The 20839-nt window shown below is 38.8% G+C and overlaps 1 protein-coding gene across 2 annotated transcripts; it reads left to right on the top strand.

Moving 5' to 3' along the window:
• The first annotated feature begins 43 nt into the window (after window positions 1–43).
• On the top strand, window positions 44–7672 carry inhbb (inhibin subunit beta B). 2 transcript variants are annotated; one of them, XM_058786889.1, is made up of 3 exons: window positions 45–654; window positions 759–1082; window positions 5385–7672. In XM_058786889.1, the coding sequence occupies exons 2-3, from the start codon at window positions 845–847 to the stop codon at window positions 6164–6166; spliced, it is 1020 nt and encodes a 339-aa protein (XP_058642872.1). In that variant the 5' UTR covers window positions 45–654; window positions 759–844; the 3' UTR covers window positions 6167–7672. The 2 variants fall into 2 exon arrangements, with proteins under 2 accessions (XP_058642871.1, XP_058642872.1); XM_058786888.1 differs by having other exon boundaries at window positions 44–1082.
• The last annotated feature ends 13167 nt before the right edge of the window (window positions 7673–20839 follow it).

Here is a 20839-nt window from a genome sequence, read left to right as displayed (position 1 = left end):
GTGAATGGCTCTTACGTGTCACACAAAGATCCAGCGGTCATGCTCGCTCTTTTTGGACTGATGCGGCTCTGTGAGCGTAACCTGTTTTAGCGCATAATCTCTCGCTCGCAGTTGGTCGAGCGTCCCACGTGGTTTGAAGTATAAAAAAGTTTCAGCGCGAGGTGCTTTAGTGTCGTGATTACACGAGAGAAAAGACTAAAGGACAACATCCCTCCCGAGCCTGAAGAAATACGCAAGAACTTACACAATTCACAACACTGTTACTGAGAGAAGAGGAGCACGAGCTATTGATATCCGGTGGAAAGACAAAGAGTGAAATTTTGTCTTCAAACAAGAAAGATTTTTTTTTTGACTACACTGACCTTTAAAAGGAATACAAGATTAGTGACCGGTTTGTTTTGATTCTTTACGCGCGTCAATTTGTCAGTTCCCTTGGAGATGAGACACTTTCGCGCTTTTAACTAGCGTCAATTAAGACTGACCTTTTCGCGACTAGCCCTCATTATTACTCAATGTGTTTACCGGGCGATAAAACACACACTTTCTGTGAACGTCTCACAAAAGTGACCGCGAGCATGATGATGAATGGGCATCTATCAAAGGAGGTTGTTGGAAGTACAACTCTGTCCTGTTTATAGGTCAAATTGTTTTACGGTAGGAATTCATGAACTGATTTGTTTGTTGTATGGACACGTTATTTAAGAAAATGAGTTTTTCCATCCTCTCTGTAACCTGTTTAATGGCTTGCATACTCTCAGTTCAGTGTAGTCTGGGAGCTGAGACTGTGTCTCAGGAGTCTCAGTGTGCCTCTTGCGGACTCGGGCATCCGGATGATTCGGGGCGAATGGACACAGACTTTCTGGAGGCGGTTAAAAGGCACATATTGAACCGACTGCAGATGAGAGAGAGACCAAATATCACTCATCCCATTCCCAAAGCTGCCATGGTAACGGCGCTGCGCAAACTTCACGCGGGTAAAGTTCGGGAGGACGGGAGGGTTGAAATTCCCAACTTGGATGGACATGCTGCCCACAACGAGGTGCAAGAAGAAACGTCGGAAATAATCAGTTTCGCCGAGTCAGGTGTGTACAAGGTCTAGAATATCCCAGAAATGTTGACATTATGCATTTTATTAGTTAAAAAAACAATGATATTTAAGCATATTTCATATTTTGGAACATCTCAAACCTGCATAATGTCACTACAGTTTTAAGTGTACAAGTACAAATGATTTACATTTCTTGGCTTTAACTTAAATTTAGGGAGTACCTTATTTTTGGGGTGTGTATTTATCACAAACCATGTTTGGAATTTACAGAATGTACAAATATTGCAAGTCAAATATTTAATTTACAGGTCAAATACTTTGTAAACGATCACTAACTTGTGTGACTTTAGTAAGCTGTGACATACATCTCAAACCTATTGAGATGCTTTGCTGCCCACTGCCTTCATAGGCAGCATCCGAACAGAGAGGGGACTTCATAAATGACTGGTTTGAAAAGCTTTACATATTATCCAGTTCCACGTTTTGCACTATTTATGCATATCTTTAGGTTTGATGTATATAAAGCCAAAGTTCTTCCTGCGGATGTGACAGTTAGTTACAGTACAGAATATTACTGATTTGTTTCCAACAAGTGTTGCAGTTTTGCTACAGTGGGTCTTTGAGGGTTAATGAGACCTGATATTTGTATTATGTAACTGGAGCAATTAGAACACATGACCCTCTCTTAACATATAATTAGATATGCTGACAGAAAATAATAAGTAATTTGTCAAATTATGACCTTTGCTAGGTGGGTGTTGAGGCAGTTAAAATCCCAGAACTTTCCCGGGAACGCCAAGAGAGCATCAAAAACATGGCAATCAAAGTATTACAGATAATTCGTTAATAAGAGGGCAAGAACATTATCACGCCTTTTAACAGACAATACAGCCATAAAATCTTTTGTTAAAACCAATAAAAATGAATGCCTTTTATTGAAGTATACATTTCTTTGAAGTGACTACAGGTTTCCCATGGTCATGAACAAACTGGAAATATGATGTCTGAAAAAAGTAATAGAAATATAATGAATGCAAATTCTTTCTTTTTTTACAATACTTATGCAGCAACCCCGAACGCTGGAGTAAGTCATGAAAATTCATTGGTCAGAAAGGGTGGGAAGTGATGAAACTCTGGGTTTGATTTTATTAACCAGTTCATCAATTATAAATCTATGGTACAGTTCAATTTGCAGGAGAACGTATGGAAATAAACATGGATAACATTCTGCACGTTTTTAATGGTGTCATTAAGCAATCAATGTAAGTTTGCATGAGCAAAATGACATTAATAGAAGAAATATATCTAGAATATGGTCATGCAGAATAAGAAATTACTATGTGCTAATAAGCAACTAGTTACATAGTGTTCCTTAATCCAGATTTTTATATAGACAATCATAATCTATCATAATTATCAGGAAGGATAGTTGATATGTAGATATGCAAACATTTTAATTGCTTTTTTTTAGAATTATTTTCCAATTTTCCAATATCTCGGTTTGACACACATTTAAGCTTGTAAAACTGGCTTCTTTATCTTCTAGTCTCGCACACTGTGCAGCACAATTAGCTTGGACAATATCCGAACTTCTTGCTCCAATAAGAATGATCTGAACGCACTCATGACAGAGCAACAAAAGAAGGCAATTATTGAGAGAGTACTGTGCGTTCTTGCTAAACCCAATATGTCAACATTGGGAACAAAAACAACAATAGAAAACAAAAGAAATCACTCAGAATAATGCATGAGACATTTGAGTCGTTGTGGGTGACAGAGTGGCTGGGGTGGGGGGATGGCCGCCTTATATCCTGCTCTGAAAATGCATTTCATATATCAAAGCTCGATCAGGCCTCTTTGCAGTGTCCCCTATTATTCACGACACCTTTGAACCAGTGAGCAGCAATGCATCATGAAACTGGCTCTCCGAACCCCCCATCTGCCTCAAGGCCAGCTGGCGCTAACCCCTCAAGTGAAGGCTGCCAGCCAGGGCATAGCATTAGGACAACCCTAGATCAATTCTGCTCAGAGGTACAAAAAGAGGAATTTGTGAGGTATGCAATGTGCAAATCACTGCAGCTGCAGGCAATTGGGTTGCCTCACATGTTGCATGCTCTTCCCTGCTGTTATGCGGTATGACCACAAGCCAGAAGGTGGCTCCTATCTCGCTCCATGCTTTAGGAGAGCAATGAGAAGAGGGCTGCCAAGGTACAGGAGAGGACGGCTGCCAATTTCAGGTCTCTATTGACACTGTCCTATGGGCCATTTCAGAAGTATTTGGTGTCCCGTAGCCACAGGAGCGGAGCGGTTGATGCTCGCTTCTCATTTGTCAGCGTAACCATTCGGACTCGCTGAACTCTTCAGGACCAGTTCAGCACGGGGTATTAAGACTTCATTATTAGACATTATTCAGCATGGCACAGTGTCCATAAGGTCAAAGAGCCAAATTGATCTCTTTAGAAAATCTTTGTTTTTTGACATTCGATCCAAGCAAGGAAATTAGAGCCTGTAGTGCTAACTGATTGGCAGACAGTCAAAATCTAATCAGGCAGCATGCCATGGTCTTGATCTTATTGATCTTCGACAAGCAGTTCACATTAAGCATTTAAAGCATGAGAGCTATCTACAGAAACAAAGCTAACGCCCATTTTGCCAAAAGTGCATTTGCCCATGCTCTGTTTGACAGGATAACAAAATAAAAATTTCAGCAAACTAAAAATACCTTGACTGTATGCATGGCTGAAATGAATATTTGTCAGGTTGCATACCTTTGCACAGGGAACCACAGGATGCAGGAGAAGCAAGCAAGCTAAACAAATTCAAAATAGTCAGATATAAAATCTTATAAGATTTTGAAGTGTTCCACAAATCATTTATTGTTATGCAAATATGTTGAAAGAATTCTGATGTAGGTAAGTGTTGATATTTATGGGGATAAAGTATGCCACCGCACTGACAACATCTCCTCTACCTGTTCGCACAGCCTTGGAATATGCAGAGTGGACAAAGCCTTGTTTTACTAGATTCACTTTAAGCAGGAGCTGTTGAGACAGGTTCTGAAACACTTGAGCACATGGCCATACAAGTATATTTGTATCCAGGGGGCATATAAAGGCAGGTAACGAGGTAAAATGGTGGAGTAATCAGGTCAGTGAACGTGTTCCCTATCATCATAGGACATACTTGTTCACACCTGACACCTCTCCAGGGCTTAATTCTCTGTCACTGATGAACTTTGACTGTGTGTCTGCACTGAGGGATATAAAGGGCTGGGTTCCCAGCAAAACGAGTCTTGACAGCCTTGTTTAAAAAAAACAAAAAAAAAACAGCACTGCTTATCACCAGCATGTGTGTGTGTGAATGCTGGTTTCTACTAGGTATCTTAACTAGCATAACCAGATTTTTTTGTCAAACACCTTCACCAGAAAAGTCATGTAGATGGATTCACTAGCTAACAATATTATACAGCTAGAATAACTATAACAACATTTTAAAAGTTGACAGCATACTGTATGATGCAGATTTTTACTGATTGATTTGTAGCTTTGAACATGCTTTCAAGTATAGAGAGAGTGCATATGTGACTACTACTGTATGTGAGGTCAGGCTGTCAACTGAAGAAGCCACCCTTTGTACCAAGTTGTTGACATTAAACCAAACTAATCTGTTGGCAAACATGGTTTTACAATTTCAAAACCTGCCAATATTAAACAGCTCTGGCATTCCAATCAGGATGACGGTGAATATGACTCATGTGAACTTTCAGCATCACAAGTCAATTTCTCTCATTTTCTGGGTGGTCAAAAAATCTTTACAATCAAATTACAACAGCAAAAAAGCTCTGTATCTTGGACTTTCTAAATACAATTCGCTACACAGTTGTATTTAGAAAGTGGCCAGTGTGATGTAAATGCCTCATCATGCATTTCATTTGAAGGGCACACGCTCAATGCTAGGCTGTGCCACAGCAGTCTCCTAATACCTCTTGCAATGCATTGTGTTGTCAGTCTTTCGGCTCCAGAAGCTCTGGGTTTTCACAGTACTCCCTGTGAACTCAATGAACCCCCTGGGGCAAGGCCCACGTCCGACCCCCCCACCCTTCCACCCAGCCCAGCATCTTCAGCCCAAACCATGAGTCCAACTGGACTTGGGCCCAGAACTGTGGCATCTAGTCTATCTGGAAAAGTTAAGTTGTTTATGTCAATGAATGTGGCCAAGGAGAGGTAGCCGTCAGCAGAATCATGACCTGTTTGTGCTGAGAAAAGACATAAACAAGCTTATTTTGTAAGAAAGAGTCACTACTTGAGAATTAACAAACTTGTTTGGTCTCTTACAGACGATGTGACTCCGTCAAAGTCCAGCCTCTACTTCCTGATTTCCAATGAGGGAAATCAGAACCTCTACGTGTTGCAGGCAAACCTTTGGCTGTACTTCAAGCTGTTGCCAGGTACTCAGGAGAAAGGACTGCGGCGGAAGGTGACGGTGAGGGTGCACTCCTATGAGCCCGGAGGGCAGAATGTGCACTGGCCCATGATGGAAAAACGTGTGGAGTTGAAACGCAGTGGCTGGCACACCTTCCCCGTGTCCGAGGCAGTGCGGGAAATGCTTGCAAAAGGGGGTCGCCGACAAGACCTCGACATCCACTGCGAGGGCTGCGAGGCCGCCAACGTTCTGCCCATCCTGGTGGACCCAAGCGATCCCTCACACCGTCCATTCCTGGTGGTCCGCGCCCAGCAAGCAGACGGCAAGCACCGCATCCGAAAGCGAGGCCTGGAGTGCGACGGCACCAATGGCGGTTTGTGCTGCCGACAGCAGTTTTACATTGACTTCCGGCTCATTGGCTGGAACGACTGGATCATCGCGCCAGCAGGGTACTACGGGAACTACTGTGAAGGCAGCTGCCCAGCTTACATGGCAGGTGTTCCGGGCTCTGCCTCATCATTTCACACGGCAGTTGTTAACCAGTACCGCATGAGAGGCATGAGTCCTGGTTCGGTCAACTCCTGCTGCATACCCACCAAACTCAGCACCATGTCCATGCTCTATTTCGATGATGAGTACAACATCGTCAAGCGTGACGTGCCTAACATGATCGTGGAGGAGTGTGGCTGTGCCTGAGTAAAGTCCACGTTAGGACATAATATAAAAGCAGTGACAGTCATATTTATGGTCTTTCTGAACCACATGCATATAGATTGTGTTAATATTTGTGCACTCACAAAGTACAATCACACACACATTTGTGTGTGTGTGTGCATCAAGCGGTAGATCATCAGATGTATGACAGGTGGGTCCTTCTAATGAACAAAAAGGCTTTGGGATGATAAGGGAAAGGGAACACTGGTTTATCTCTAGTTTGCCATTTCTAGACTTAAAAAAAATGGCTCAATACTTTTCCTCTCCAACAGCAAAAAGGAGACAAACTGGTGTCACCCTTTAACATAAGTACTTAGAGATTGTTGTACAAGCACTGACATATCTCCTACTTCAGAACACCAGCACTTCAACAGCTTGTTTAAGACAATATGACCAATCATTCCAGCTGATGTGGAGATTTCCAAATCAGTGTGTGTCATGTTCCCAGTCGTTCCCAGAGGCATTCCCACAGCAGTGACTCCAGTTGTCTGCGGCATTTTTAAATCCATTGTGAGGCTTCTACTCGAACTGTAAGCACCTCTGGACAAGAACATCTTGAAACTAAAACCACTTCTGCCGTTCTACTTATTTGTGCATGTCTTGACTGCAGCAGACTGCATAACTAGATCTTGAGGTCTAACCGGTACAGCGTAAACTTCACTGCTTCCTTCATCTGCACACTTCAATGGCTGACAAACGCTCGCAGTGGTGTGCGTTCCGCGGAGCCGCTTCTATTCTGTCCAGCTGGTTTACAGGGAGTACAGCACTTGCGAAAACTCTCGAAATGCACAATTTAAAGCACTTGCATATTGCAAAGCCTTCAAAAGGGTACATAGAGGTGGACCTACCCTTGCCCATAGTCCTTTTAATATAAAGTGCCGCACGAACTATGCAATGTATAATAATCCTGAACTATGTCAAACAAACTGAATTCTTATTTCTGCTTGTCTTTAACTCTTTATCAATACTTGAAATGTGATCTTTCGCTTGCTTTCCAAAGCGGATGATTGTTACGATGTTTGCACTGAAAAGTTGCGGGATTAGTTAAAAGACAAAAAAGACAAAAAAAAAAAACTGCCATTGAAAATGTTATTTTTGTAGTAAAACTGAATTTTGTGAAAAAATGTATTGTACCTAATTAATTGTACCAAAGAGGCCAATATTTTAGCTATTATAATAAGGTGGCAAGGCCATTCCAATATTTGTAAAATAATTATTGATACTTCTCAAGAGGCCTAATAATCAGGGTACAACATTATGGATTCCATTTGTAGCTCTGTCTAATTTTTTTATACTATGTACAGCAAACCGATGAAACACAATCTCTTCCTGTCTTTAATTTTCCAGTCTTCTATTTAATAAGAGTTATTTCTTAGCTTGTTTCAAAGTCATTTAGTTAAACAGATGTCATCTCTGTACAGATTATGTAAAATAAAAATATTCTTTCTTAAATATTTTGTAACTTTAAAAATAAATTCTTACTTTGCATCCTTGTGAGCCAGTTGCTTTTAAAAGTGTCAAAACTATAACACAGACTGTTCACTGACAGTCCCACTCTTGCATACATTTAAAAGAACATACAATTTATGGTCAAAGTCCAATTCTCGCTATTAGCTATGACTTTTACCTCAATAAATCCTAATTAATAGTAATGCAGTTCTTAAATTTTACTATTGTGTAGGATTAGGTATGTAGAATCTGGTCATGCAGAATATGTGTTTTATAACTTATGTTAATAACAGGCATGCTAATAAGCAACTAGTTAATAGTGAGAATCGATCCCTATACTAAAGTGTTACCCAAGTTAGTCTGTATATGATTACAAGACTAGTTACTATTACAAGCAGTCCTGTAACCGCTGCAGTTCTATTCAGTGTTCTGCAAAGCCTGCAAAAGTTGCTTGGTTAAGACAATACCTGCAACACAGAGATATCGATCAACAAACCGAAATAGCATGAGAATATATTTATATATACACAAGGTAACACGTCGCACATAAATGTAATGACTGCGCTCCATGGTTTCAATATTTGTCATTCTTAGTACATTCTTGGCTCAAGAGGCAAGAGGGCTCTCACTGCACAACATGTAGGCACAGAGACTGATTACATCAGAGTGGGTCCCCTAGAAGCACTATCAACATGCACTGCCTTTTCTGAACCCTAGAGGTATAGATGCAAAACAGTAAGATCCCTTAGGCAAACAGAGAGAGCCAGGCCAGCACACCTACCAACGGTCTGGGCGTTTTAGCCGAATCCTAGTACAACACTGCAAAACAAGCGCTTTCCAAAACATACCACATAAAACAGATAATTACCTGAAGTGTTCCTGTCTTGCATCTGTCAAGAAAGACAGATAAAGTGGTGTGAAAAATGACATGTTTGTAGAAGTCTTCTTTAAATGACAGCACAAGAATGATATGAGTCAGAAGTGACACCCCCACATGTAACAAAAATAAATATTCCGGTTTTAGTTTCTTAGTTATTGAGGTTGGTATGTGTATATATGTATTTGTTTGTATAGGTGGGTGTTTGGGTGTGAGAAAATATTACGAGAGACGTTCGGATAGAAAGTGGAACAGGTAGAGAGGTACAGGCAGAGCTGTCTCGTCATGTAGCGGAGTGTTAACGGTGCCGCCATGACTGCTGGAATGTTAATGACACCATAGCTACGCTGCAGGCAAACTCGTGAAGCCACACACACAAGTTAAGAAAACATCTCACATGACAAAACACATACAATACAATCTGTACACACCATCTGAGGTTAACAGGTGTCAAAAGATTTATGGTGACTAAATCGAATGTAAAACAACATATAGACACATACCTGGCATAATTCATCATTAAAATGGCCATTATTATAGGCAAGAATTACTTATAATTTCATAAGCCCACATATGGTTCTACTTGGTTCACATGCACTTGAAATCTAGGCCTACATGCTGTTTCTTAGCAAGTACAACAACACATAGTTTCTGCGCTAATATATAGCATGATTTTTTAAATAAAAATGTATGACACCATATTTTTTTAAAGAAATAAATACTTTTATTAAGCAAAGAGGCATTAAAATGATCAAATTAGAGTAAAGGCTTTTTACATTGTTACAAAAATTTCTTTTGAACATCAAATAATCCTAAAAATAGAAATGACATTTTAAAATATATTAATACTGAAAATAAAATATTGTTATTTTAAATTGTAAAAATATTTCACAATGTTGCTGCCTTTATGGTATTTTTGATCAAATAAATGCAGCCTTGGTAAGCATAAAAGATTTCTATCAAAATAATACAACTTCTAATCACCCCCCAAAATTTAAATGCTAGTGTATATTTTTTAAATACTTTTTATTATTCGGAAAATGTGAAAAACATGCAATTTATTATCACAGAAACTGCACTTAGCAGAAGCAGAATTTAGACTTTGAATGCATGGGAGACAAAAAGTATGCAGGCTTGAGAGAATATAAACAAAACTAAAACTGATTATTCTTCCCCCTTTTTACATCAAGTTTAAATGCTGCATAAAATTTTGACCCTAGAATTGACCTGCACGAGGCCTGTGAATTCTCGGAGGGGGATTACAGGCCCGGGTAAAAAGACTTGAGAACATGAAAGCATGCTTGAGTGGCCCAATGAGCAGAAAGTTCATTAATCTGGCAATCCTCCAACGTCTGCACACCTATGCTATTACAGACTTAAAAAAAAAAAAAAAACTAAATAGATTTCGACTTGGCCTTTAAAGCTCAAACCTGATTCTAAAATGGATAATTAAACAAAAAGATCATTCCCAACCGTCACGGTCGAAGGAAACACATTTTACTCCACAGGGAAACAACCTAAGGTTTGTCACTCTCCACCTCCCTCCTCCCCTCCACATTGACCCCTTGACTCCTTGAGCACTAGCGTACATTCAAGCCCACAAAGCTTCCATTTGTGCCATGGTTCTACCTAGTACCGGCTGGGGGATCAGGGATCAACGAGGGTCACCTCTATAGGGAACCTAGGAGAGAGTCGCCACTGTGAAAGAGCTGATATTACAGTGTAAGGCATGAAAAGGGCACACAGTCAATCACCCCTTACCCCTCTGTCTGGCAACCAAAACTCAATTCATATCCATCACAGTCGAACACGATGTTGACGTTGGCTTTGCTCTGGCCATTGGCTGAGCTAAACGAGGCAGCATTCTGAAGGATGGGATTATTTTAACCTTTGGAGAGCGGAAGAAAGACAGAAAGACGACTTGTACTTAGGGAGTAATTCCCCTCGCGTACGCTGCAGTTAAAAGCAGAGCCAAGAGCAAACAGCTGGCCTTTTGTTCAGCCAGGCAGAGTTTCTCCTCGCATTCATGTGACGTGGTGCATGCAAGGACTGAAACCGCTGACGGTGATAGTGACAATGATGAGCACAAGTGAAACTGCAGCACGGCTCTGCCTTCAAGTTCACAGACAAAGGCCTGCGACTCTCTGATCTCACAACACAAGGAAAATATGGGGGGAAATAAGGGCATATTTGGATCGCCGAGCACACTGTGTGTTTGTGAGAGGGGGAATTCCATTGGAGGGGATTTCAGGTGTGGTTGTACATTCATCGCAGGCCACTTTAAAGCCAGCCATCATGCCTGCGTGGCTCATCACGGCTGACTGATGGCTCATTATTTAGCAGGTGCCTCATTGTTTTCCATTGTTCGGCTTTGGGGGAATTTTATGATTCGACCAAAACAGCGATGCTGAGTGTGGGCGTCTCAAGATGCTGCCGTCTCCATCACGTATTGAAGAAAGAAGACCTTTGTGAGGAGAAACTGATGTCGGAAGAGACGTGTAAGAGAGAAGGGCAGTGGAAAGAGTAGCGGAATGTCGCTCTTGGGTGACACACCTATTGGTTAAAAGGAAGCTAGAAACAAAGACACAAAGAGAGGAGGCAACCTGATCAGATGAAAAGATACACACACAGGCTTGACATGCTCTTCTATGCTAATGGTTGTGGACCGAGTCAATATACAAGATACATACTGAGGAAATGTTCCACATGGAAGGGAATATTAGGCATTATGTCATCATCAAAATGTGTCCTGAGCCATATATAAGCCTGCATATTTGACAGGTCAACTACGGACCTTCTTTCCCATGGATGAAGCCTCATTAATAAAGGCCTGAGCTGTGAATTATAAATGAAGCGTTGACTGACCTAAACTGAATGAATCCCTGAATCTTTGGTTGAACCTCTCGCATAGGACAGGTTACAGTGCCTCCAAGATTATCCTTCAGTATGTTACATTGTACACAGGACTGCATGAATTTCATTATTAATTTGTCAAGTCTCTGCGCCACTATAAATCACAATTCTATCCACCTTTTTCTTGACGTAAAAATGGACGCGGCCATTTGTAAATTCTATGGGTCTAACTTCCGGTCTCATCCGCGTCCAGCTAATTTTAGCTGTACAAAACAGTTTGTTTTGCTGCTTGATATTGAAAATTATTGTGTCTTATCATATTATTTTAAAGTATTATCTTAATTATGAATACACTGGTTTGTAGTGCAAACAGTTTTACCGTTTACTGCACGTTGTTATTCTCCTCTTTATTTACCTATAGCGGGTAATGAACCGGAAGTCTCACCCATAGGCTTACTTCCGCCTTGAAGAAAAAGGTGGATAGATACAGTTAGCAACAAGGGAGATAATTAACCTTGGTTGCCACAATTACACATTCATTCCTACAAGTAAAATGTACTGGTCAATTAATTAAGAAAAACATGCAGAGAATTATTTTATTTTTTATTTTTTGCACTTCAGACAGAGCTAAAAACATATAAATGATTGTTTGTTCGTATGCATATGAAAAAGAAGCCAAAGATAAGCATACAATGTGTGAAGATGTGGAACCCTAATGTACATCTAAACATGGGCATGTCTGCAGCATCTACAGGTGCATCTCAAATTAGAATGTCATGGAAAAGTTCATTTATTTCAGTAATTCAACTCAAATTGTGAAACTCGTGTATTAAATAAGTTCAATGCACACAGACTGAAGTAGTTTAAGTCTTTGGTTCTTTTCATTGTGATGATTTTGGCTTACATTTAACAAAAACCCACCAATCTTCAGTCTGTGTGCATTGAATTTATTTAATACACGAGTTTCACAATTTGAGTTGAATTACTGAAATAAATGAACTTTTCCATGACATTCTAATTTATTGAGATGCACCTGTATATCACAGACAAAAATAAATAAATATTAAAACTGATGTATGTGTCACAAAATAAACGCAACAAAAATCAAAATACAGATAATAGTTTTTAAAAAATTACAGAATAAAATACAACAGAATGCAGAGCATTCATATCTGAGACAATCATGACTTTTTAAATGTCTGTCGTCTCGACAACACTTCACTCAGTTAATATATATATATATATATATATATATATATATATATATATATATATTTAAATATTTAATTAGTTTAGATTTTTTTTTTTAATATCTTTCTTTGAAGTGTGAGAAATTGCAACAGGTTTTCAGGCTGCTTTTCATTGTAAAAAGTAAAATTCATTTGATATTTCATTACCTCATAGGACATAGGATGGTAACAGACCTGCATTTTAAACCTTGCTAATAGATGATGCATTGCAAATTATATCGATGAACAAAACACATCTGAAAATAACAGAAAAGTACAAGTCTCAAGTAGCCGAACATAAATATGCTTTGTAGTAAGCACGTCAAACAAACTTGTAGTAAAACAACTTGCCTTGCACTTTGACAGATTTGCTGTTTTAATGCATTTGAAACATGTTTTCCACAGCATCCAACTTATATTCTATGACTATATCTGTAAATGTTTGAAATCCACGTGTGTATTTACTATTTGCGTCTGTTGTTCAGGCAACAACCAACAAACCAAAAACCAACAAACTTCACTGCACAAGCGTGAGGGTGAATACGAACGCACATCTTCGGTACGCAATAATTCTGACTGCGATATTGATTTAGCTAAGGTATTAGCTGTTAGACTCTACATTTGCAATGTAATGAAACCAGGATGTGAAATAACAGGCTTTTCCTTGGTTGCTGCTTTAAATAATCAACAATAATCGTTAGACATCAGCAAAGCCATATCATGACTGTTGACACGTAAGAAGCACGAGGAACATTTACTGCCAGTTGGAGATATGAACAATGTTAAAAGAATGTTTATTTTCTGCCATTATCGGATTCAACACACAAAACGAAACCAAAAAGATGTTTATTGGACAGGAGCGAGCGACCCAAGGACAGCACAGCATCAAAGAACGGAGAGCTAGACCTCTGCGGGACTAGATATCCGTCAGACTTTGGACTCTCCCTCGGGGTACAACATAAGTCAAAGGCTACGGTTATCACCCGATTCAAATAAATTTCACAGAGTGCTGAGTCAAAGAGGGAATGAGAACCACACACAGCGTGCGGTTCCCTGATGCCTCTGATGATGATGCCTTGGCTCGAGATACCATCTTAAGTTTTTTCCACTCTCAAAGGCAGCTCTATGTGAGATTGGAAGCTTGCCCGTAATCTACCACCAGGCAAGTCAACCCAACAAAAGCCTCTGTTTTAATATGGATCCCATTGTGTTATTTAATGTAAATACTTTGATTGATGACTTTTTCAGGTGCATACTGAACATTCCAGAGGCCTGTGCCAGAACCACACCACAGGTAACTATTTAATGGGGGGAAAACAGAAACAGGAATGTTGTGAAGAGGGCATACGTGCAACAAAACAAGAGAACAGTTTCTATTTAGGAAATGTTTACCTTTGAATGTTACATTCTTGTTCGTTGTGTGGCCTGTGCCGGTTTATTCATTAATAAGGTGAGGCATAATAACACAGTGATTCAGATTGTTTTCTTCTCACTCTACAGCAACCAAAGCTCAACAAAAATGCGTTTTTTTCCAATTCCACAATGATGACATGATCCATTTGCCCAAAAAAGGTGGCATTGGGTGTGGATTGCTCAAATGCGCCTGACTGAGGTAATGACCATGGATTCCACACATCTTACCTAATGCACTTAAGCACTGAATAATCCCTCAGTTATCTCAGCCACTTCCTCATGTTGACCACAGTTATCAGCTGATGTGAGGGCCAGCGGTCAGGCGGCCGAGTACCAGGCCAGAGTCAAGATTAGATTGGGAAGTTGGACAGCTGTTTGCATCCTGAGAGCCAGTGAGAAAGATATGCAGTGTGTGCTTCGAGAGCAGCAGGCCTTTTCCTGTACTATCGGTGCTGACACATAGACACTCGCAAAAAGAGCAGACAACGCCTCCAAATGCTAAGTTTGTGCTGCTGTAATGTGTGTGAGTGTGAGAGGAGCCATACATGGTATCTATCTGATGCAATGTTATGTTAAGGGTGGAGTGAGCCTTTGGGATATGTGGATGGAAGGTAGGAAAACCTCTAGAATGTTATAGGCATGTCTCCTTTTAAAAATAGCAACTATAATAACTCCGTACACTCATGCTTTTGCATGTTAGTTAGTGATGAACATTTAAGGTATTTTCTGATACAGAGTACCTAGGGCAGGGTTCCTCAAATCTTTCCCTGGAGGGCCAATCTGCTGCAGAGTTTAGCTCCAACCCTGATCAAACTCACCTACCAGTGATTTTTCTAATGATCTTGAAGACGCTGATTAGCATGCTCAGGTGTGTTTGATTAGGCTTAGAGCTAAACTTTGCAGGAAAGTGGATCTTGTGGGCCAGATTTGAGGATCCCTGACCTAGGGCGTAGGTTTGCTTTTGACATTGGTGGGGACATAAACCCAACCCCCGCACCCAACAACCCAATCATTTTTGCATTTTTGATAGACCTTTGACGACAGTTTCATGTCACCTGAAGTTTATAATTCATACACAGCTTTTTTTAATTAATTTTTTTATTTTTTTATTATTATTAATATGTTTAACAGACAATTACACAATTATGATTTTGTGAACCAACAACATCAGCATCAGAGTGCTGGGTGTCTTTATCACGCATCACTTTATTTTAATATTAATCGAATTGGACCCAGGATGATTCTGAAAGAAAACTCTGCTGTTGCTGTAGTAAAGGAACTTTCATGCACATTTGATTGACAGATAAACCACACGCTCTTATTTCAGTGTTGTTTTTTATTATGTGGATATTTCAGCTATACCAGTTTGATTTGTACATTCAGCTGAACATTAATTTAAAGTTAAAGACTGTCCGCGGTGGATCCATGTTCCAAATATTGCTGCACCACAGTGCCACTTACATAGTTTACCATAAAATCCACATTATATTTGTCCCAAATTATTATTAATGTTCATAATGACTTTATCCTAGGCTGGAAGATTGTGTATCTTTCCGCACAACATTTGTCTTTCTGTCTGTATCTAATAATAGCCATAGGTCGTGCTCTCTTTTTCCATTTGCTCTTTTTTGTCAAACATCGTACTTCAAACTCATCGATGCACCTTTGTTAAAGCCTTTTTTAAAATTTTAAAAAGCATTGAAGCTACTGTTCTTATGGATGGATTGATGGATGGATGGATGGATGGAAAGAAAGAATTCAAACTCATGGATTATAAAAGTTCTTCAAAGTGGAATTTTGTATTATAATATGACATAGGCCTAAATAATGTTGACTGACTTTACAAATGACATTAAAGTGCATAATCAGAATTTTTTTATTCTTATAATTATTTTAGTGAATGGTCACCCTCTGTGTCCCAGTGTGAGACTATAACAATCTGGTCACCCTAATCCAGAGAAATTTTCTAAACAAATATTAACCTCCAAAATCTATGCTTTAGCTTCTAGCCAAGTCATCACATCATCAACAAAATCAATTTAAAAAACATGTAAAAGTGTGTTTGTAACTAATACAAAACACATCTATACTTCTCTGTTTTGCTTTCTAAAGCCACTCACTCAGACCATGATAGGAAACCTCTGAGTGAGTGAGTCAGTCTCACAAAGAAGGGTGGAGGACTCGTCACAACAGATGTTCAGCTGTCCAGTTGTAAACATGAAGACTCTGGCAACAACAACGGAGATAAGGGAAGGAATGGAGCTTTCCGCAAAGTCCCATGACTCACCAACAGGATTTACTCATGCCTGCGCCAGCAGACCATAGAGAGTGCCTGTGAAGAACTCTAACCACTAACTGACCATAGCGACCAAGGCTTCCACACTGGATGTATGCCTTCATTGCTGCTTACTTGGAGGATTACACCATGGTATCCCTGAATATGGAACATTGTGGCTTCTTTTTACTTTCAGTAAACAAACAGGAAGATGTACAGAACAAATGCAGACACTCTGCTCTAGGACAGAATGTCAGGTTTACAGCAGGGATAAATCACACTTATGACTAATTACATTTTAAAGACAGGAACACTAAAGACACAAGTAAACAAATCACCATTTTTTGAAACAAATCTTGCAGACATCTTTATGAAAATATGGACAAGCTCACAAGACAAAAAAAACTAGATTCCAGACAAAAATAATGACGAAAGAGGCACTGGCTCCTAAAATAAAACATTTAGGAGCAAAAGTATTATTTTTTTGAGTAGAAAAAAAATGACAAAATCGCTCAAGGGGTGATGAAGGAATGTTACATATTATATATATATACACTGTATATTAGGGGTGTCAACATTAACGCATTAACCCATGCGATTAAAAGTTTTAACGCGTTAATATTTTTTTAACGCAAACTAATCGTTTGATAAGGTTTGACCCCAACTTCTTCCCGTCATCGCAGCGCAGAAGGTCATCTATCATTGTGTGATGAGGGTACAGCGAACCAGTGTTTTGCTAGGGCAGCGACACAAGTGGGCTATTTTGAAAATACAGTCGCGGAAAAAAATCACAGAGCCGTGGGTTGCTTTTTTTTGGGCTACTTTTATAATGTACCACGACCGCCCATGGTGTATATAGACAAATAAAAATAAAAATAGATCCTTTTACTAATGTGTATTATACTTGGAATGTGTCCCTGGAAACTTAAGAACGGAGAGGCGGTTGTAACATCACAAACAACGTGAGTTTCAGCCAGAGCAGCAGAAATAAACATGACAACAGCCACTATAGATTATATAAGATAATAAACACACGATTACGATAGAATATTTGTATGTGATTTTCTCGACTTGAATGTGTACATCTGAAATGCTAATTTGTGCAGCAATATAAAAGGCTATAAATAGCATATTTTAACAACAGTAAATGACCAAATTCCACATGTGATCGTAAAAGGAAGTTATTACAAACACTCAATGGTGGTTTGAAGTGAGTTCTGAGTAAAAGTGTACTATTAATCTCATAAATTGTCTTATGAAGCATGATACTAATATTAGCTCTAATGCAGCTGCAGAACAGGTCCAATTCTTCTTCATAATGCATTTTGTCATAATACTTCACGTGAGGTCGCAAGAAAATGTTTTGTTGCATTTATTTAGAAATACTTTTGATAATAGTTGGGTAAATGTATACTGGGATTGAAGCGATGTGGTTTGGTAAAACGTTTTATTGCCAGTATAAAGACTGATAATGGCTGAATAAAAACAAAAGATTAATGATAAAAGAATAATAAGGATTATGTCTCATACCTGGCGGAAGTGTGAAAGGTTCTGTTTCCTTAAACTAGTTTGTCATGCATTTCTTTATTTCAACACATTTACAGGTAAATCCTAGTATTTTAAATGTGTGATTAATCATGATTAATCACAGTCCATGATTAGATTTTTTAATCGATTGACAGCACTGATATATATAAAATACAATTGTCACTCTAGTAACCTTGGTTGTGTTTGTGCCACAGAAATAGCACTGTTTTCTAAGAATATTTCTGTTTTAAATATGCATTTTTAAGTACACACTGCCATACACTGTTGTAAATGAAACAAATATTTTTGGAGTACTGTTTTCTACTTTCACATTTAATTCAATGAGTTACTTGCTGTATAATTTCTTTGAAATGATTTGCTGAATTTACTAGCAAATTTCTGACATAAAACTGTTTCTATACCCATTTTTTTCAGCGTATGAACAACCTTTCAGTACATAGACCATTGTAAGTATCACAAACCTGAAGCACAGTTCATTTTGAATTGGACATAACTGAAAAAAATTACTGGTGAATAAGGGAGTCAGTAAACTCAATAACAGCTCTGCATGTTTAATGTTTTTTGCATGTTTAATGTTGTTTGTGAATCTTTCTACCAAATCATTAAAAGAACCAATTCTTCAGAATAATTTGTTCGCAAATCAAAGAACACAATGTTCGTAGTTGCATGAAAAAAAACAACAACAACACTGGCATTGAATCATGATTTTAGATGGATAAATGATTTTAGATGAAATTTAAATAGTTATTGGCAATATTTCAATATAAATATATTCAAAGAGGATACCTAAACACTCCACTGTCTGGTTGATCATTTTAGAACATTGTCCTACCTTAAACTCATGCCATCATTCAGTCAATATTGGGCCACTCAAACTACATTTTAACATCAAAACAGTTCCATAATCTTTTTGACTTGTTGACTTTTTGATTTTGATGGCCATATTCAAGCACAACTGCACATTATTTCTCCAGTCATCTTGGTACACAGTGCTCATCAAACCCCTAGCACTTACAAAAACTTCTAGCTTGTTTACTTATATGGTGAGGGCCTGTAAAGAAGAAAGTGAAGGCTGGAATTTGCTCCAGTACCTGAAGATTAGCTCAGCATTCCTGACTGGGGCTGATGCCGGAATGGTGCAGCCATCCTGCCCTGATCCGTAAAAAAAAAAAAGGCTCAGACAGGACCCTGTGCCTGCTGTTGCATGTTCACTTCAGGTATGGTGAAGGGCAGAGCGTACGGCACTTCTCGGGGTCAAGGCCCCTGTGTGCATTTGACTAATCTCTTGGTATGAGTGATTCCATCAGTCAAGAAGGCAGCCGTCCGGGCCCACTGCACAGTGCATTTCATTAAAGGGCTTAAACAAGCTCGTAGTGGGAATGCCGAATACTTTTCCTATGAAGATCTTCCTCGCTACTTTAAATACGTTTGTTTGATTTCTCTGAGGTCACATTGCTTTGAAATTCTTCAGTAAGTCCATTTCGTAGCTGAGAATGTTGGCTGTGAAAGGATGCCGTTTTCTGGCTCTAAACAGTGGCATGAATAAAGAGATTAAACCAGCAGCTGTAAATCTTGTTTATTTCCAATGAACTGTGTAAATATTACCTACTGTGGCATGCTTTTACTGCACCACAAAGTAACCGATACTTCAAGAACTATTTGACGTTTTTTTGTACAACTCTGTAAACCGAATCAACAGCTCTCAGATCCTCAACATAGTTTCCCAGATTTAGATTGTCCCGTTTTATAAAACATGCAGTTTGAGAACTTTTTTTGACATCCCAAAAAAGTTTCAAATCCAACAATGAGACAATCGACACAAGATGATGACATAATTTTTCATGTTTTTTTGAAAAGTAACCAATTATTTTATAGATAGATAGATACAGACCAATAAAACACTGCTTTTGAAAGTCTCACCAAAGCTGCATTTATTTGATCGAAAATATAGTAAAAATATTAATATTGTAAAATATTATTACAGTTCATAATAAAAGATTTTTATATTTACACATTTTAAAATTACATTTATTCCTTATAACAATGCTGCATTTTCATCAGCCATTACTCCAGTCTTCAGAAATCATTTTAATAATCTGATTTGGTGCTTAAGAATTTTTTATTATAATTATCAATTCTGAAAACAGTTGCTTAATACATAATTTGGCTGCATTCATCACTTTCAAGTTGAATCAGCGACAGTGGCTGAATGTGTTGACACCTTCCAGGGTCAGGGTCTAGATATCTCAGACAAATAAACAAACACAGAGCTGATGTCAGACAGGGTACTTCCTCTCTGTAAATGTCTCTCCATTTCATCCCTCCTCACTAACTGTTACTGTCTCCCAGCAGCAAACAATAACTCAGCCAAACCAAAAACACAATTAGAAGATGAGACACACTCAGTATCAGATCTACATCAAAGTGTGATATGCATACTAAGACCATGAAAGAGTCATGAAACAATACCATAACAACAATCAATGACATGATAGCAAGTCTTTGTTAGATTTGCCATGACATTATACCACAGTTATGCATACAAATTCTGCTAAAACAAACCATACGCAAAACTGCGTTCATAGGACTGTTGATAATATCTAACTTACGGCAAACCTACAGCACTCATACATTACAGTTTTACAGCCAGAAATGAACTGGTTCTCCAAATTCCAAATCATTTTAAATATAAAACTTATATATTTGTTTAACTAATATTTGCTGAAAATAGATGTAAAAGCATTAGTAAATGTCTGTGTCTCGTTAGGTCAAACTGCAACTGACAATCAATATCTGTCAATACACAGTGCTCAGGATTCCCAGAAGCCTTCCATTACAATCCCTTCCACTTCACTGACTCAGAAAACATAGCCATAATTGATAGATTTTGTTTTTCTCGGTTAAGAGGGTGTCCCATCTGTGTCAAACAGTGCTTTTCTGTCAAATGAGTTAAAAGGGAGGGCAAGTTAGGACCAAACAAAGAGCAATTTAGGTACAACGCAAGATGGCGT

The sequence above is a fragment of the Onychostoma macrolepis genome, chromosome 09 (genome assembly GCF_012432095.1).
Source record: "Onychostoma macrolepis isolate SWU-2019 chromosome 09, ASM1243209v1, whole genome shotgun sequence".
Lineage (NCBI taxonomy): Eukaryota > Metazoa > Chordata > Actinopteri > Cypriniformes > Cyprinidae > Onychostoma > Onychostoma macrolepis.
The sequence above is the reverse complement of the archived record's forward strand: the minus strand, read 5'-3'. Positions and strand labels throughout refer to the sequence as shown.

Bases quoted from the DNA above. Each gene is read 5' to 3' on its own strand.
- inhbb (XM_058786888.1), top strand. From the start codon at position 686: ATGGACACGTTATTTAAGAAAATGAGTTTTTCCATCCTCTCTGTAACC. The intron at 1,083-5,384 runs GTGTGTACAAGG...GGTCTCTTACAG, and splicing joins AATCAGTTTCGCCGAGTCAG to ACGATGTGACTCCGTCAAAG.